The 14,869-nt window shown below is 46.1% G+C and overlaps 2 protein-coding genes across 2 annotated transcripts; one reads left to right on the forward strand and one right to left on the reverse strand.

Annotated features, from left to right (window-relative positions):
• Positions 1 to 4,998: 4,998 nt before the first annotated feature.
• On the reverse strand, positions 4,999 to 12,957 carry Sdhd (succinate dehydrogenase complex subunit D). Its single transcript, XM_021173080.2, has 4 exons — positions 12,850 to 12,957; positions 9,652 to 9,768; positions 7,864 to 8,008; positions 4,999 to 5,904 (listed from the first exon to the last, which is right to left on the reverse strand). The coding sequence occupies exons 1-4, from the start codon at positions 12,899 to 12,901 to the stop codon at positions 5,739 to 5,741; spliced, it is 480 nt and encodes a 159-aa protein (XP_021028739.1). The 5' UTR covers positions 12,902 to 12,957; the 3' UTR covers positions 4,999 to 5,738.
• A 56-nt stretch (positions 12,958 to 13,013) lies between these two features.
• On the forward strand, positions 13,014 to 14,370 carry Timm8b (translocase of inner mitochondrial membrane 8 homolog B). The gene is made up of 2 exons (XM_021173082.2): positions 13,014 to 13,153; positions 13,983 to 14,370. The coding sequence occupies exons 1-2, from the start codon at positions 13,070 to 13,072 to the stop codon at positions 14,148 to 14,150; spliced, it is 252 nt and encodes an 83-aa protein (XP_021028741.1). The 5' UTR covers positions 13,014 to 13,069; the 3' UTR covers positions 14,151 to 14,370.
• The last annotated feature ends 499 nt before the right edge of the window (positions 14,371 to 14,869 follow it).

The following is a 14,869-nucleotide window of genomic DNA, read 5'->3' on the forward strand; positions in this document are numbered from 1 at the left end:
CTTAATGCCATGAGAACCCATTTTCACTTTGAATGATGCTAAAATTCCGTGACAGCCAGAAAAAAGCTTCCTCCTCCTCTGCTTCATGTTTTTGTTTTTGTTTTGTTGAGACAGGGTCTCACTATGTAGTTCAGGCTGGTCTCAAACTCACTCTTCTTCTGTCTGTCTCCCAACTGGTGGGATTAGAGGCATGTGTCGCCACATCCTGCTGAGGCTGCCAAGTGTGGTGCAAGCATGCATGTATGTGCATTTGTGGTGTGTATGTGTGTGTGTGTGGGGGGGGGGGGTTGGGTGCTCAAGTGAGTGTTTGTGCACGTTGTGTGCATGCATGTGTGTGTTCATGGTGTGTGTGTGTGCGTGTGAGTGTGTGTGTGTGCACAGCATAGTGAAGAAAGCACATTCCCACTTCACTTTTGTGTCTCCTCCCTTTTGTTGTTGCTCTGTGATGCACTGGTTTTACCTGGGGCTCCTCCAATGGGCTTAGGACAGGGCTATCCACGGGTGCATGAGTCACTCATCAATGGCAATGCTACAAGAGTTTTATTGAATAAATTTATTAGATGAAACAAGAGGACCTAAATACAGACCTATTGAATTCTTTGAGCTCCTAAGTGACTGGGGAAAAAAAAAGCTTAAGTGAATCACACAAAACTCTACAGTAAGAGCGGAGGGCAAAGAGCAGCGCAGATCTATGTGGGAGTGACAGTCAGTCTGAGGGAGAGGGAGTTGGCACCAAGGGCCACCAACAGAGGTGAGTCGAAGCTCAAGTATCAAACCATCAGTCACACCCATCTCTCCCTCTCTTCTGTTTGTTTGGTTTTTGCAAGACAGGTTTTTCTGTGTAGTCCTGGCTGTCCTGGAACTCACTCTGTAGACAAGGTTGGCAATGAACTCAGAGATCTGCCAGCCTCTGCTTCCTTAATGCTGGGACTAAAGATGTGTGCCAACACTGCCCAGATCACACCCATCTCTTTAGAAGAACAGTCAAACCAGAAAAGGAGCTGGAAATGTTTTTTAGCCTGTTATACATATGGATGTTTTGTCAGCATGTATGTCTGTGTACCATGTGTGTGTAGCACCCCAAAAGGCCAAAAGAGTTGGCCCCCCTGGAACTGGAGATATAGAGGGTTATAAGCTGTCATGTGTGTGCTTGAGATTGAATCCGGAGTCTCCACAAGAGCAGTAAGTGCGCTTAACCACTGAGCCATCCCTCCAATCTATCCTGTCCCTTATTCACAACATCTGAAGACATGAACTCTAACAAACAGAAAAAAACATAAGATAAAGGGTGGAGTCGCATGCAAGAGACTGAGGTGAGTGGGCCAAAGGGAGTCTAATGTCATGCTGGGCCACACAGCTGAGCTCAGAGCCAGCCTGGACTGTGTAGCAAGACCAGTTTCAAAACAGAAATTTCAAAAAGCAAAATTAGGGGCTAAAAATGTGACTCAGTGGATTAAAACCACTCGCTGGTACAGTAAGAGAACCCAAGTTCAAATCCCCAGCCTCCATATAACTGCTGGCAGGGCAGTGCATACCAGTAGCCACAGCACTGGCAGGAGGGATCCTATGAGTTCACTGGGCAGCTAGCCTAGCCAAAATGCTAAGTCAAATTTAGTGAGAAACCCTGCCTCAAAAAATAAGGTGGAGAGCAACCAAGAAAAAGACCCAGCATCCTCCTCTGCTCTCTACCTGGGCACAAACATATTCCTCCTAACCCCTAAACACAGGTACACAGCAACAAGATAAATCTGAATAAGTTCCACAAATACAGAGGTTGAACACAAAGAAGAAAAACCATGTTCACCACTAGACAAAGACACAGATCCAAGGCCATTGATCACACCACTACTTATGACAGAAAATAGATTCAAGCTAGAGGTGTAAAGAAAAGGACCAGGTCCACGGATGGTGAGACACACTGGGAAATTCCTACAATCACCTACTCTGGAAGAGCAGCTCTATTACACAAGACTGCACGGAAGCAGAAGCGCTGACTGGCGTCCACAGATGCGGATGGGTGTGGCAATGGCGTGGCAGTGCAGTGATGTCATCCAAGACTCAGGCTCCTCTGTGCATGTCCTCTTTAGCATCTTGACTGGTGCTCACAGTGATAATAGGGCACAGTGTACCTCTCTCAAGTTCCTTCTCTCATAGATAAAACTATTTTGAAGCAGAACGGAGCTCTAGGACATGAGAGAGAGAGAGAGAGAGAGAGAGAGAGAGAGAGAGAGAGAGAGAGAGAGGTTGGAGGAAATAGAAGCGGAGGTAGAAAAGCCACGCTTAGTAGAGTAAAAGTACAAGCTATACTTAGACTGTATCTACTCTGAAGAACACACCAAAAAAGAATTGGTGCCCCCAGCCTTTATTCCTTGTAATTATTACCTTCTCCCCAGAGTGACAATGTACCTCTGGCATGAAAGCAATATCCCATCCTTTCAGGCCAACCAAGGAGGAAATCCATCCTAATACTACTTGGGAGGCTGGATGGCCCAGTGGTTAAGAGCACTTGCTCCTCTACCAGAGGATCCAGGTTGGTTCCAGACTCAACCTTCTGCAACCCCAGTTCCAGAGATAATCTGGTGCCCTCTTCTGGTCTCCATGGGCACTGCATTATTTGTGTGTGTGTGTGTGTGTGTGTGTGTGTGTGTGTGTGTGTGTGTACGTACACTTCTGCACGCACACACGTGCATGCATACACACATAGAAGAAATAACTGCATCTGATCCTCTGTGTACACGTTATGGCTATCAGGTTGGTGTTTTTGTGAGACTCTTAACCGTAGGAACGGGTGTATCTCTGACACTTTTGCCTGTTCTTGAGACTCTTTTCCTTCTATTGGAATGAATGCCTTGTCCCAGCCTCCACTAGGATTTTTGTTTTGTTTTGTCCGTCTGGCTGACCTCTCTTGGAGGGAGAAAATGGAGGGGGACTGGATCTAGAGGAGAGCTAGGTGAAGGGGAGGGAGGGGAAACTGCAATTGGGATGTAGTCTATGAGAGAAGAATCTGTTTTCAATTTTAAAAGCTTGCACAAAAAAAAAAAAAAAAAAAAAGATCTGGCTTTGGGACAGGGAGATGGCTCAGCCGGTGAGGTGCTTGATTCTGAGCCTGTTGACCTGAGTTGGGTCCCCAAAACTCACCCGGTGAAAAGAGCTGACTCCTGCAGGGTGCCTTCCGACCTTCACAGGAGTGTGTTCCTCCCCGCATCCGATCACGTACAACATAAGTGGTGCACGCCTTTAATCCCAGCACTCAGGAGGCAGGCAGATTTCTGAGTTTGAGGCCAGCCTGGTCTACAGAATGAGTTCCAGGACAGCCAGGGCTACACAGAGAAACCCTGTCTCAAACAATCAAAAAAAAAAAAAAAAAGTAAGTGCTTAAGAATTCTTTTTTGGCTCACTGTGTAGTCAGTTGAGGGCCAGTCACTCTGTGGCTGGAACTCTGGAGTACCTACAGCATCGTCACCATTTATCCGTCTCACGCTTTAGCTCTGCGGTGGGGAAGGAAATCTCTGAAGCACTGCTGCCCGCACTTCTCCTTGGAGCTTTACACCAAGAAGGCCCAGCACTTTACACTTGCTGTCCCCAGTTTGCTGTTAGCCCTGTGGTCACTGTGAACCTCCTGCCAGTGGGTCATGTTTAACCTTCCAATTGGTTACCAACTGTGTAGCCTATACACTGACTCTAAGGCCAACGCTGGCTCACTTTGAATCTGGCCACAGAAAGCCAGCACTTAAAAAAAAAAAACCAAACCAAAAACCATACAGGCAGCTGGCAGGCTTTCATCACAGCACCTGAGCTCTGCCTTCTTAGTCTGTTATTACTGTTACTTATGTATTTTTGCATGTGCTCATGTAGTTTGTAGGGTAAACAGTGGGTCATTTCACCCTCCACCCTGTGGGTCCCGAGGCTCAAATTCAGGCTGTCATGCTCAGCAGTTAAATAACCTCACCCTCTTGTCCTCCTGTGTCTTTTTTGTTATATTAGCTTTCCCCTTTAGTGGCGTGTGGTTCATGTGTGTCACGGCACAGCTGTAGAGATCAGGGAACAATGGGAGTCACCTTCCCTGTCAGGCTTGGCAGCAGGGGTCTTTACCCACTGAGCCATCTCTCCGGCCCTTTTACTTTTCCAAGCCCATGGCCTCTGATCATGCCGCCTGACATACTGATACAAATGGTTGCAAATGGTGCCTGGAAAGCAGGTGGCCCTTTCATGGAAACACTTCCCGGCCTTGCTGCCCAGGACATCCTCTGGGAGTGAAATGTACAGTGTGGTTCATCAAGGCTGACGGTCACTGCATCCAGAACACAGACTGAGAAAGCTTGGCACTTGCCCTAATAATAGCACAGTTCTAACCCCTACCTCTCGACCTTCATGCTTACGCTGCCCGTTTCGGCCTATCTCGAGCCCTTTCGTCCTGCGGCGTTCTACGTGAACTACTCATTTGCTAAGCCACACAAAGTTAAACTCAGTTCTAACTCACAACCCTGGATGCACTTACTTTCAATTATTGTTTTTTGGGGTTTGTTAAGTAAGGGTCTATGTAGCTGGCTTGGACCTTATTGTGGTCTACGTTGGCCTCAAACTCCCAGCAATCATCCCCCAGACTCCCAGAGAGTGGGGATCACAGGCATGTACCACCATACCTGGCATAACACCGTTTTAATGAATAAAACTACAGCCTGCCTGGCTGGCCACTACTCAGGCTAGTCAAATGGCTTGAGCCCAGGATTTTGATGCCAGCCTGGGCAACAAACTAAGGCACCATTGGAAACTAGAACAAAACAAATGAGTTTTGTGGCTCACAACTATCAGTCCAGCACCTGAGAGGCGGAGGCAGAAAGATTGCAAAGTTTGAGGCCACCCTGGTCTACTACCTACAGAGAATTTCAGATCAGTATGAGCCTGTAAGAGTCTATTTCAAACATGTAAGCACCAACCATAACCCAAGGACTAGAGAATACTAGCACGTAAAAAAAAAAAAAAAAAAAGCACAGTGTATTTTCATTATATAATATTTTATTTAAAAATTTTGTTTTTTCAGAGTACACTTCCTTTCTCATTGACAACCCCCACGGTGGGAAGACATTTTACTACTTCGTCTTATATTCTGGACAGCTCACTTCTGCACAACTGAGATACACCTGAAGAGTAGTCTGTTTGCAATCTGTCATATTTTAACCCACAATCAAGGAGAACTCCCTAAATGGAACTTGTCTAAATCCAGCTTTCCTCACTCTCCTTCCTAAGACTTAGACAAATTAGTAACTGAGAGCATCTCCTGACTAAACGTTCCCTAGAAGCAGAGCCATCAGCAGAGCTGGTGTCACCTGAACAAGAACGGGAGGTTCCAAAGGGAGTACTTTCCAGCTTCATGCAAAGTCTAACTCAGGAGGCCAGGCCTCCCTCCTGGGCTGAGGAGATACTCTTATCCTGATAGCAATTAGCTGGCTCCCCTTAAGAAATGGTGGTCAAAGGCAACATGAGCTCATGAAATGTTCAGTCTCACCGCGAGGCATGTGAGCTGGCGACCATATTCAGTGGAGTATGGAACGCAGACTCACGAATGGTCAAACCTAACTCCTCAAACCTCTTCCTCAACAAATAAATTCTGAAAATAACCATGTAATTAGAAGACATTCTGCCCACCAATGGGCTTATCCTTCATCCCTCCTCATTGTGAGGTGAACGGCATTGGTAAAGCAGAGGCAAGGAGGCACACAATCAAAGTGCTGCACCCGTCAGAGCTTCCACAGCATGGCAACCGCTCTGCAGATGCCGACATCGTGGTAATTGAAGTAGCAAAGCCCAGCAAAGGTCAAAGCTGAGAGTGCCAAGAGGCCTGCCCTGGCAGCCTTCGGCAGGGTGTCCCCATGAACGTAGTCGGTAACCACTTGTCCAAGGCCCCTAATGAAATGAAAAGTCAAACACAAGGGCAGTTAGAGGCCATGCAGACAAGTTAAGTACCCCACTCACCCAAAAGAATACAAAACACCCCAAAATACAAAGTCTCTATCTATGAATACTCCAACAACTGTTTGCTCTCGCAGGGATCTTGTGAAGCCACTCCCAAGGTGGGATTATATTTATGTTTTGGCATAACAGCCAAAGCAACTCTTGGTTAAAAAGTGGGAACCAAAATGCAATAGAGTTGCTAATAGCCAAGTAGTGGTAGTGCAAGCCTTTAATCCCAGCACTAGGGAGGCAGAGGGGAGTTTGAAACCAGCCTGGTCTACAGTGAGTTCCAAGATAGCCAGGGCTACACAGAGAAACCTTGTCTCCAAAAGCAAGCAAACAAACAAAAATTAGAGTTGCTAATAATGTAATAAAGAGATCTCATCCTGTGAACTTACATTTCCAGGAAACTAAATGAGCCTCTATCTGTAAAATCTTCTTTTCATCTTTAACTACAGCAACTGTTCTACAGAGCGTCACTCATGAAGAGTGTACTAGGCATACGACATGTGCCTGCACTAAAGGAGAACACCCGAAAAAGTGACATGGATCCTGGCATCCCTAGGGAACAGTAAGGACGTTAATGCGACTGGAGTCTTCGAGTCAAGTGAAAACCACAGCAAAGCAGAGACAGACTGCAGGGGCCCTAAGGAAACACCGAGTAGGTTTTCAGCACAACGTAACCTAAAGGAGTGGCCTGACTTTACTATTTTTTTTTTTAATATTTTTATTACATATTTTCCTCAATTACATTTCCAATGCTATCCCAAAAGTCCCCCATAGCGCCCCCCACTTCCCTACCCACCCATTCTCATTCTTTTGGCCCTGGCATTCCCCTATATTGGGGCATATAAAGTTTGCAAGTCCAATGGGCCTCTCTTTCCATTGATGGCCGACTAGGCCATCTTTCGATACATATGCAGCTAGAGACAAGAGCTCCGGGGTTCTGGTTAGTACATCATGTTGTTCCAACAATAGGGTTGCAGATCCCTTTAGCTCCTTGGGTACTTTCTCTAGCTTCTCCATTGGGAGCCCTGTGATACATCCAATAGCTGACTGTGAACATCCACTCCTGTGTTTGCTAGGCCCCGGCATCGTCTCACAAGAGACAGCTATATTTGGGTCCTTTCAGCAAAATCTTGCTAGTGTATGCAATAGTGTCAGCGTTTAGAAGCTGATTATGGGATGGATCCCTGGATACGGCAGTCTCTAAATGGTCCATCCTTTCATCACAGCTACGAACTTTGTCTCTGACTTTACTATTTTTATAGCAGTTTTATTTAGATGTACCTCACACCACAAAATTCACCTTTTTAACCATCCGTATAAGCTTGGGTGGTTTTCACACACTTGGGAAGCACTAGCTGTTGTCCCACTCACTGACTTGCTCATTTCTGTCGCTGTGCCTATCCTGGCACTTCATACGGTAAGACCACGCAAGCTGTGTCACGCTTCTTCTTTAGTGTGTATTCTGCTTTCACTGTCCACACTGCAGCCCACCTCCCTCAGAACTTCATTCCCTTACGAGCTGAGTACTACTCCATGGTATGACCACGGCACCGTACTCTAGTGAGGCCAAATGGAGGGTTTCTGCTTTTACCTAACGTAAGTAATGTGCTAAGGTGTTCTCGTGTAAGTTTTAGTGCAGACACATTTTGCTTCGTGTTTTGAAATGAGATCTTCCTAAGGATGATGACTTTGAACTTGTGACTCTTTGGCCTCCTCCCCCTTACTGCTAGGATCCCAGGCATGCACCGCCCACATACCCAGATTTATATGGCCATTGATGGTTGCCTGTGTGCTTTTAAGTTTCCTACAAGTTTGAGAATTTCAATCAATGTTTCCTTTATAAACAAACAGGCTTGCAGCAAACAGACTGAGCAGACAACGCAGAGGGATTGTGGTACTTGCCAGTGACTGTGCAGGGTGAGGGCTGCAGCCAGAGAGTAGTCCACCACAGAGCAGGGATTCAAGTACCCAGCAGGGATCAGCCCCAAGAGCAGAACACTGACAACCCTCTCACTGGTCCAGTGGAGAGATGCAGCCTTGGAACCAGCTACAAAAAGAACCAGAATCACAAGAGTTAAGAAAGAACAAACACTTCAATCACATGATTACCAAAGCCTTGAGAGTGGCAGACAATATACACAGCAAAGCCATCTGGAGACACATCAGACAGTGTATCCTCTGCGTCTCGAGCACAGCACAGACACACGGTTGCTTATAAGCAAGAAGGCAGGCTGAGTACCTGTGAAATTAGTCTTTGACTTCAGTGGCAAGAGGTATCTTATGAATGTAATTTAGCAATCCCTGATGGAACCCCTTTAAAATAATAATGCTATTATTATTTTGGGGGGAGGGGAATGTGTTATGTTTTAAAAACAGCTCAACCAGAGTGAAAGGAGCAAAGGCTTACGGCTACTTCTTCTGTCTCTTTACAACCCAGTGCCACACAAATGAAACATGAAGACGGCTCTTCCACAAGCCAAACCAGCACAGGCTCTAAGCCTCATTTCTAAGAGGCTATGAACTCCTGCAGGAACCTCACAAAACGATGGAGGTCCTACCCAGAGCAGGCACATTACAGAAAATCTATACCTACTACTTCAGTGGACTTTCTTCAGCCCCATGCACTCCAGAACAAGTCTGATAAATCTAGCAAAGGAATCCAGAAACAAATACTGGTCAAAACCGAAACGGGTTTAACAGGCAGAAAAGCCCTCCAGCTAGACTCACTCATCTGTTAAGTGGCTGCCTTAAGAACCACGGAGGACTGAAAGCAAAAGATACAAAATAAAAATGAAGATGCTTTACAAATCTCAGCAGCCAGGCATGAAGGCCTGTAATCACGGCACCAAGAGGCTGAGGCAGGAGGACTGCAGTCTGGAAAACATGGTGAGTTCTGGGACAGCTACAGTAAGACCCTATCTCAAAAAATTAACAAAAAGCCAAATCAAAACCATGATTTCAGGAAGATCACTGCAAGTTTGAGGCTACCCTGGACTACAAAGCAATTTTCAGACCAGTCAAGACAAACAAACAAACAAACAAACAAAAAATTTCTCCCTCCAGACTTTAACAAAAATACAGTTAGCTCATTAGTCATGTTTAGAATGTCTACTGTGAATACCCACACAGTATTTACCTACAAAATCCCATATGGTTTTAATCAACCTAAAAACAACAACAACAAAACAAAACAACTCAGCATAAATCCAGGATTCAGTCACAAAATTAGATTTTATGCACAATTTGCTCCTTTCCACTGGCTAAGCGAACACCAGAACCTAAGCCGCACTGAACAGGCTTCTACAGAGTTGTTTTCTTGACAATAATGTAACACATTTTGAAGAGTTGGGCCAGAAGGTTCTCTGTGAATATAAATGGCATTTCTCAACCCTGTTTGCACTGTGTGCAAAGGTTTGTAAACTGGGTCTTTATTTAGCTAGCAGACAATGAGCGGCCTCCTGAGAAGACATCAAGACCCCCGAGTATATTATCAGCTCAGGTAAAGATGGCCAAAGCCCCAAGACAGTAGCAGTGCACAACTTCTTTAACTCCCTTCCAGGGAATCCAACACCCTCTTCTGGACCCTGTGCATCAGGAATGCAAGTGCACAGATAGACATTCAGGCAAAACACCAACACGCTTAGAATAATAAATAGAACTCCTGACAAAGCTGAGGCAGAGAGGACATACAGTGGTGGCTTGGTGACAGGTGAATGTGCTGGGTACCACACCATCCTTGGGTAGGCCGGTCCTGGAGAAATGCTGACACATAAGCGGGTCTGACCACCCGGCTTCGGAATAGCAGAGCTGAGGGAAGAAAGACAGGGATCATAAGTGCTTCCTAATGGGACTATGAGCAGGCCATGACAATTAATACATTTTTACTTTAAAGGATTTATTTTTAATATGCATGAGTGTCTTACCGACATGTAATATCTGCGTACCATGTGCATGCCTGGTATCTGCAACATCCTTCTTTATAACTAGAGTTATATCTGCCCTAGACCTGGAGTTATAGTTATTAGCCACTATGTGTGTTCTGGGAAGAGAACCCAGGTTCTCTGGAAGAGCAATAAGTGCTCTTAACCTAAGAGCCATCTTTCCATCCCAAACTTTATTTAAAAAAAAAAAAAAAATCTGTACTGGGGACGTAGCTCAGTTGCTTGCCGAGCATTCATGGGGTTTATTTCCAACACTGACCACATATACCCAGGCACTGGAGAGGCAGGAGCAGAAACTCAAGGTCAGCCTCATCTACATATGGGGTCTGAGGTCAGCATGGGGTCACATGAGACCCTGTCTCAAAAATAAACAAGGGAAATCTGCAGACTCCTAAATAGAAGCTACATAACTAAAAGGCCTCACTTTCTCTACTTAAAAACTGGCGGTTCTTGTTCTTACGTTTACTCGCCTAGTTATCTCATACTAACTGCATGAAGCCTGTGCTTGGCAACAGAGCAAGAAACATAAGGACAAAAAAGTCTTTGTCCTCAAGATACAGAATTTAGTTCAGAAAATTAACCTAGTGTCCTCTTTCTTTTCAAGACCAAATTTCATCTGCACCCTTGGAGCCCTCCTTCCTGTCCTGCTTTGGATCTTGCCTCTTGGTGAAGACAGACTGACATTCATCCAGCCACATCAGAGATTAGCCATGGGATGATAAGCAGCTAATTTAAATAGCTGTAGAAAAGTGTTCTAGTTTGCTTTCTGTTACTATGTAAATACCATGACCAAAATCAACCTAGGGGAACAAAGTGTTTACTTCAGCTTCCGATTCCAGCTCACTGTCCACCATTGAGGGAAATCGGGGCAAGCAATCAAGTAGAAACTGAAGCGGAAACCACAGGGGAGTGCTGCTTACTGGCCTGCTCCATGGCTCACGCTCATTAGCCTTATTACTCAGCCCAGGCACAACTGTCTACAATAGATAGTGCTACCCACAGTGGCCTGGGCCCTTCCACATCAGTCAAGACACTCATCACAGACATGGTCAAGGGCTAATCCACTGGAAGCGATTCTTCAGTTAAGTTCCCTCTTTCCAACTGACTCTAAGTTCTATCAAGTAGGCAAAAACTAGCCAACACAGTCAACAACTGCATTTACTCCTAACACTGCTAAAAACTAGACAAAGTAAACAAAGGTTTAATGAGCTCCCAGGATGCTAACTGCATACATATACAAAAAGATAATTTAATATTTTCTCTCCTATCTTTATTTATTTATTTTGAAGGCGTGCATGATAGAGTTGGAGGGGTGGAAGGTGGTTACAGAGCTTCACTGTTTGCCCTGGCTGGCCTGGAACTCTCTATGCAGACCAGGCTAGCTTCTAACTCAGAGTTGCCTTGCTCTTTGTCCCTTGCCCCATGACCTTGAACCTTTTGACCCTCCCATTTCCAGCACCAAACACTAGAATCACCAGCCTGTGCAAGCAGGCCTGAGCTCGTTCTAGTCTTGCTTCTGTTAAGTGTCGCCTAAGTCCTCTGCACTTCCCAACTGTTCAGCTGTGGAACTGTTTTTCATACACCCCATGTCCGTTCCAACTATTGATGATCGAGTAACTCCACACAGCTAATTCAAGTAATAACCAAGAGCCAGCCAGGTAGTTCCCTCTATAAGTCACCAAATCCCACTGACACAGCTCCTTAGCACTTCCTGAGACTGCCTTCTTCTCCCTTTACCTTCCAAGCTCAGGACTTCACCTGCCTGGCTGCCTCAGTGTGCTTATCTCATCTATCTCATCTATCTCCACGACTTGGGTCGGAACCTCCTCTATCTCCACCAAGGTCATCCATCTACTACACTGTTACTAACCTAAGTCTAGGCTGAGGCTGAGGCTATATAGTCTGGCAACAGGGCATACGCTCAGCAAGCATGAGATGCTGGGCTCAAAAGGGAAAGATTGTGAGAGCAGGTGGTGCACCCCAGCTACTCAGGAGGCTGAGACAGGACGAGTTCCAGGGCAGTCTAAGCAACAATAGTAACAGCAAAAATAAACCAAGATTGTAAACCTATCAAATCTTTCAATCTTACTCCCAACCTGGGCAACAGAGAGGCTGTATTTTCAAACGAGAATAAAGTAAGTTCTAGGGCTTAGTTCCATTTTGTCTTTCTAGGTTACACTTTGACTTTCACAAATATTACTGTATTTGTTCCATTTTATCGCACCCTGTGCATCTTTATAGCCCCTTACTTTGGTTTTTGCTGCTCTCAGTTACTATAACTAGGATGTAATTCCCTGCAGAGCCAAGACAGGTTAGTCCTTCCAAAGCAAGCACCCCAAACTTTCTCTGCACTCATTAATAATGTCTACATAACACAACAGGTTTTGCTTTACTTTGCCTGTAGCCCCCACACAAGAAGTTCTTCGAGGGTTGAAACTGTTTAATTCGTGTTTATATACTAGCCTCTTAAGCGCCTGGTATAGGTAAAATGCCTGGTTAAAATGATTATCGAAGCCCTGAGTGAGGGTGCACGGTTGTTATGCCAATCCTCGGGGGCAGTCACGGGGCTCCCGGAAAGCTCTAGGTTAGTCTTGTCTACATGGCTAGATCGAGGAAAGACAGCACTACACAGCAAGTCACTCAGAACAAATTATCAAACGGACTCCTTCCATCCACACTCAAATAGGAGTTTGTTTTCATATTAGCCCGGTGTCACAACCACAGTTCAGAAGCGGAAAGTACGAGCTGGGGACACCAGCCAGCACGTAAACACTTGGGCCTTTAGGCTATAGCGGTCAAGGTTGCATCCGCATAGGTGGCGCCTCGAGGGCACAAGAGCAAGTTCCCTCCTCTCAAGACTTCCCACCACCCAGCGGGCGAGCTCTAACTCCTTCCTCTCCCCTGCTCCGGACTGCAGCAAGAACCTTTGATGGCCAAGACACCTCACCTCGAGCTCCTTGGCCACTGCAGAGAACGCCCAGCTTTAAGAGAACCGCCATGTCGCTTTCGAGGACTCAAGGTCACCCTACAACCCGGAAACAGTTATGTAATAAGTCCCGCCCCGCGCTAGAGAACAGCGAGACAACCTGAAGCGTGAACCGGAAGGCAGGAGGCGGTGCGCTGCCACCGCGCGTGCGCACCCCAGAGAAGCGCGCCTGACTCCGACAATGGCCGAGCTTGGTGAAGCGGACGAAGCGGAGTTACAACGCCTGGTGGCCGCCGAACAGCAGAAGGCGCAGTTCACTGCGCAGGTACGAGGATGAGGAACAGGGGAAGGAGGGTGAGGCACAGATCCCGGGCACTCACGGAGCTCTGGACACTGCGGCACAGCGGGCCCACTCGATCCCGGCTGAGCCTTCCGCCCCAGTGATCTACAGTGCTCAGTGCCCGGGAGGCAAGCGCTGCGTGGGAGGAAAGGGTTCCAAAGCAGCGGAAAGGTTTGGGCCACAGGAGCACGCGGTTATTAGCTGGTCGCTGGTCCGGAATGGCACTCGGAATCTCTGGATTCCGACCTCGGAGCACAGGTGCCTGGAGACAAGACACCCGTCCTCACCGTGAGATCTGGGTTCGTTGTTGCCCGCTGCCTCTGCATTGGATCATGTGATGATGTGATGATGTATTTGGAAATGGTGATCATTATTAGAGAAAGATGAGCCCTGCAGCAATCAGTGTAGACTCATTTGGTGTGGGACAGCGTATTTCCTACTAGGGTTTTAACCGTTCAATCAAGATAACCTTGGAAATACTGATAGCTATCAAGAACCGACAGGTTAGTGTCCTGACTTCCTTTGATTTAATATACTGCTAGTTGCTTTGAGAATTGTGAAAGTATGAATCGTTGGTTTGAAGACAGGGTTTCTCTGTTAGCCTGGCTGTCTTGCAACTCCCTCTGTAGACCAGGCTGGCCTTAACTAATGAGAATTTACTGTCTGTAAGGATGCAGATCTGGGGTTGTTACTGGTGACAAAGTAAAGAAAGAGTAGTCCTGAAGTGATCCTACGATATGCTATTAAATGTCACAGAATGATGAACTAAGATATCTCATACCCTAATGACTAAAAGGTTTTTCTCTGCCCTTAGGTGCATCACTTCATGGAACTATGTTGGGATAAGTGTGTGGAGAAACCAGGAAGTCGGCTAGACTCCCGCACTGAAAACTGCCTCTCTAGCTGTGTGGATCGCTTCATTGACACTACTCTTGCCATCACCGGTCGGTTTGCCCAGATCGTACAGAAAGGAGGGCAGTAGCCCATACCTTAGAATGGCAGAAGACCAAAAGACTTGTTACCAAGCAGATTGAATGGCCAGTTGTGAAAGATTTGCCAACCTGTCAGGTTAGCATCAGGCAGTTACAAAGTCTGTTGGTGTTAAAAAGTAACAGAGCAAATGTTCAAAAGTGAAATTTTATTTATAGGAATTCAGTAATTCCAACTTGTATCACACCAGTTAATAAATGTGAAGTCTCCAATTCTTTTTCTTCTAAATCCCAATTTAGGATTCAACATAATCATCTCTAAGGAACACTAATAAATGTTCCAGAGCTGATAATGGAAATGGAAGAGACAGGTTTTCAAAAGTGGTCCTAAACCGTTGTTAAGGGGATTAGAGGAACCATCAAAGCCTTAGCCTAAGGCATGGATTAGAACAGAAACAATTTTATTGCTTATGTGACCAAGAAAAGATGGAACGGTGCGGGGTTGTGGGGCAGGGGTGTTAAATCAGGCAAAATGTGCTTTCCCTGGAGAAGATATGTCTGTTAGTATGGGAGGAAGGGAAGGTCAAAACTCACACTTGGAAGTGCCTTATTCTGCACGGTCTGTGCTTAGAATCAGTACATTTGTAGCACAAAACTGTATTAAGAATGCATGCCCAAGCCGGGCGTGGTGGCGCACGCCTTTAATCCCAGCACTCGGGAGGCAGAGGCAGGCGGATTTCTGAGTTCGAGGCCAGCCTGTTCTACAAAATGA

Source organism: Mus caroli, chromosome 9, assembly GCF_900094665.2.
Source record: "Mus caroli chromosome 9, CAROLI_EIJ_v1.1, whole genome shotgun sequence".
Taxonomy (NCBI): domain Eukaryota; kingdom Metazoa; phylum Chordata; class Mammalia; order Rodentia; family Muridae; genus Mus; species Mus caroli.

What these genes read in the sequence shown, in the direction of transcription:
- Sdhd (XM_021173080.2), bottom strand. Translation starts at nt 12,901, where the DNA reads ATGGCGGTTCTCTTAAAGCTGGGCGTTCTCTGCAGTGGCCAAGGAGCT. An exon ending in CAGTGGCCAAGGAGCTCGAG is followed by an intron (nt 9,769 to 12,849) that starts GTGAGGTGTCTT and finishes TTCTTCCCTCAG; the next exon opens with CTCTGCTATTCCGAAGCCGG. An exon ending in CCTGTCACCAAGCCACCACT is followed by an intron (nt 8,009 to 9,651) that starts GTATGTCCTCTC and finishes TTCTTTTTGTAG; the next exon opens with CTGGTTCCAAGGCTGCATCT.
- Timm8b (XM_021173082.2), top strand. Translation starts at nt 13,070, where the DNA reads ATGGCCGAGCTTGGTGAAGCGGACGAAGCGGAGTTACAACGCCTGGTG. An exon ending in AGGCGCAGTTCACTGCGCAG is followed by an intron (nt 13,154 to 13,982) that starts GTACGAGGATGA and finishes CTCTGCCCTTAG; the next exon opens with GTGCATCACTTCATGGAACT.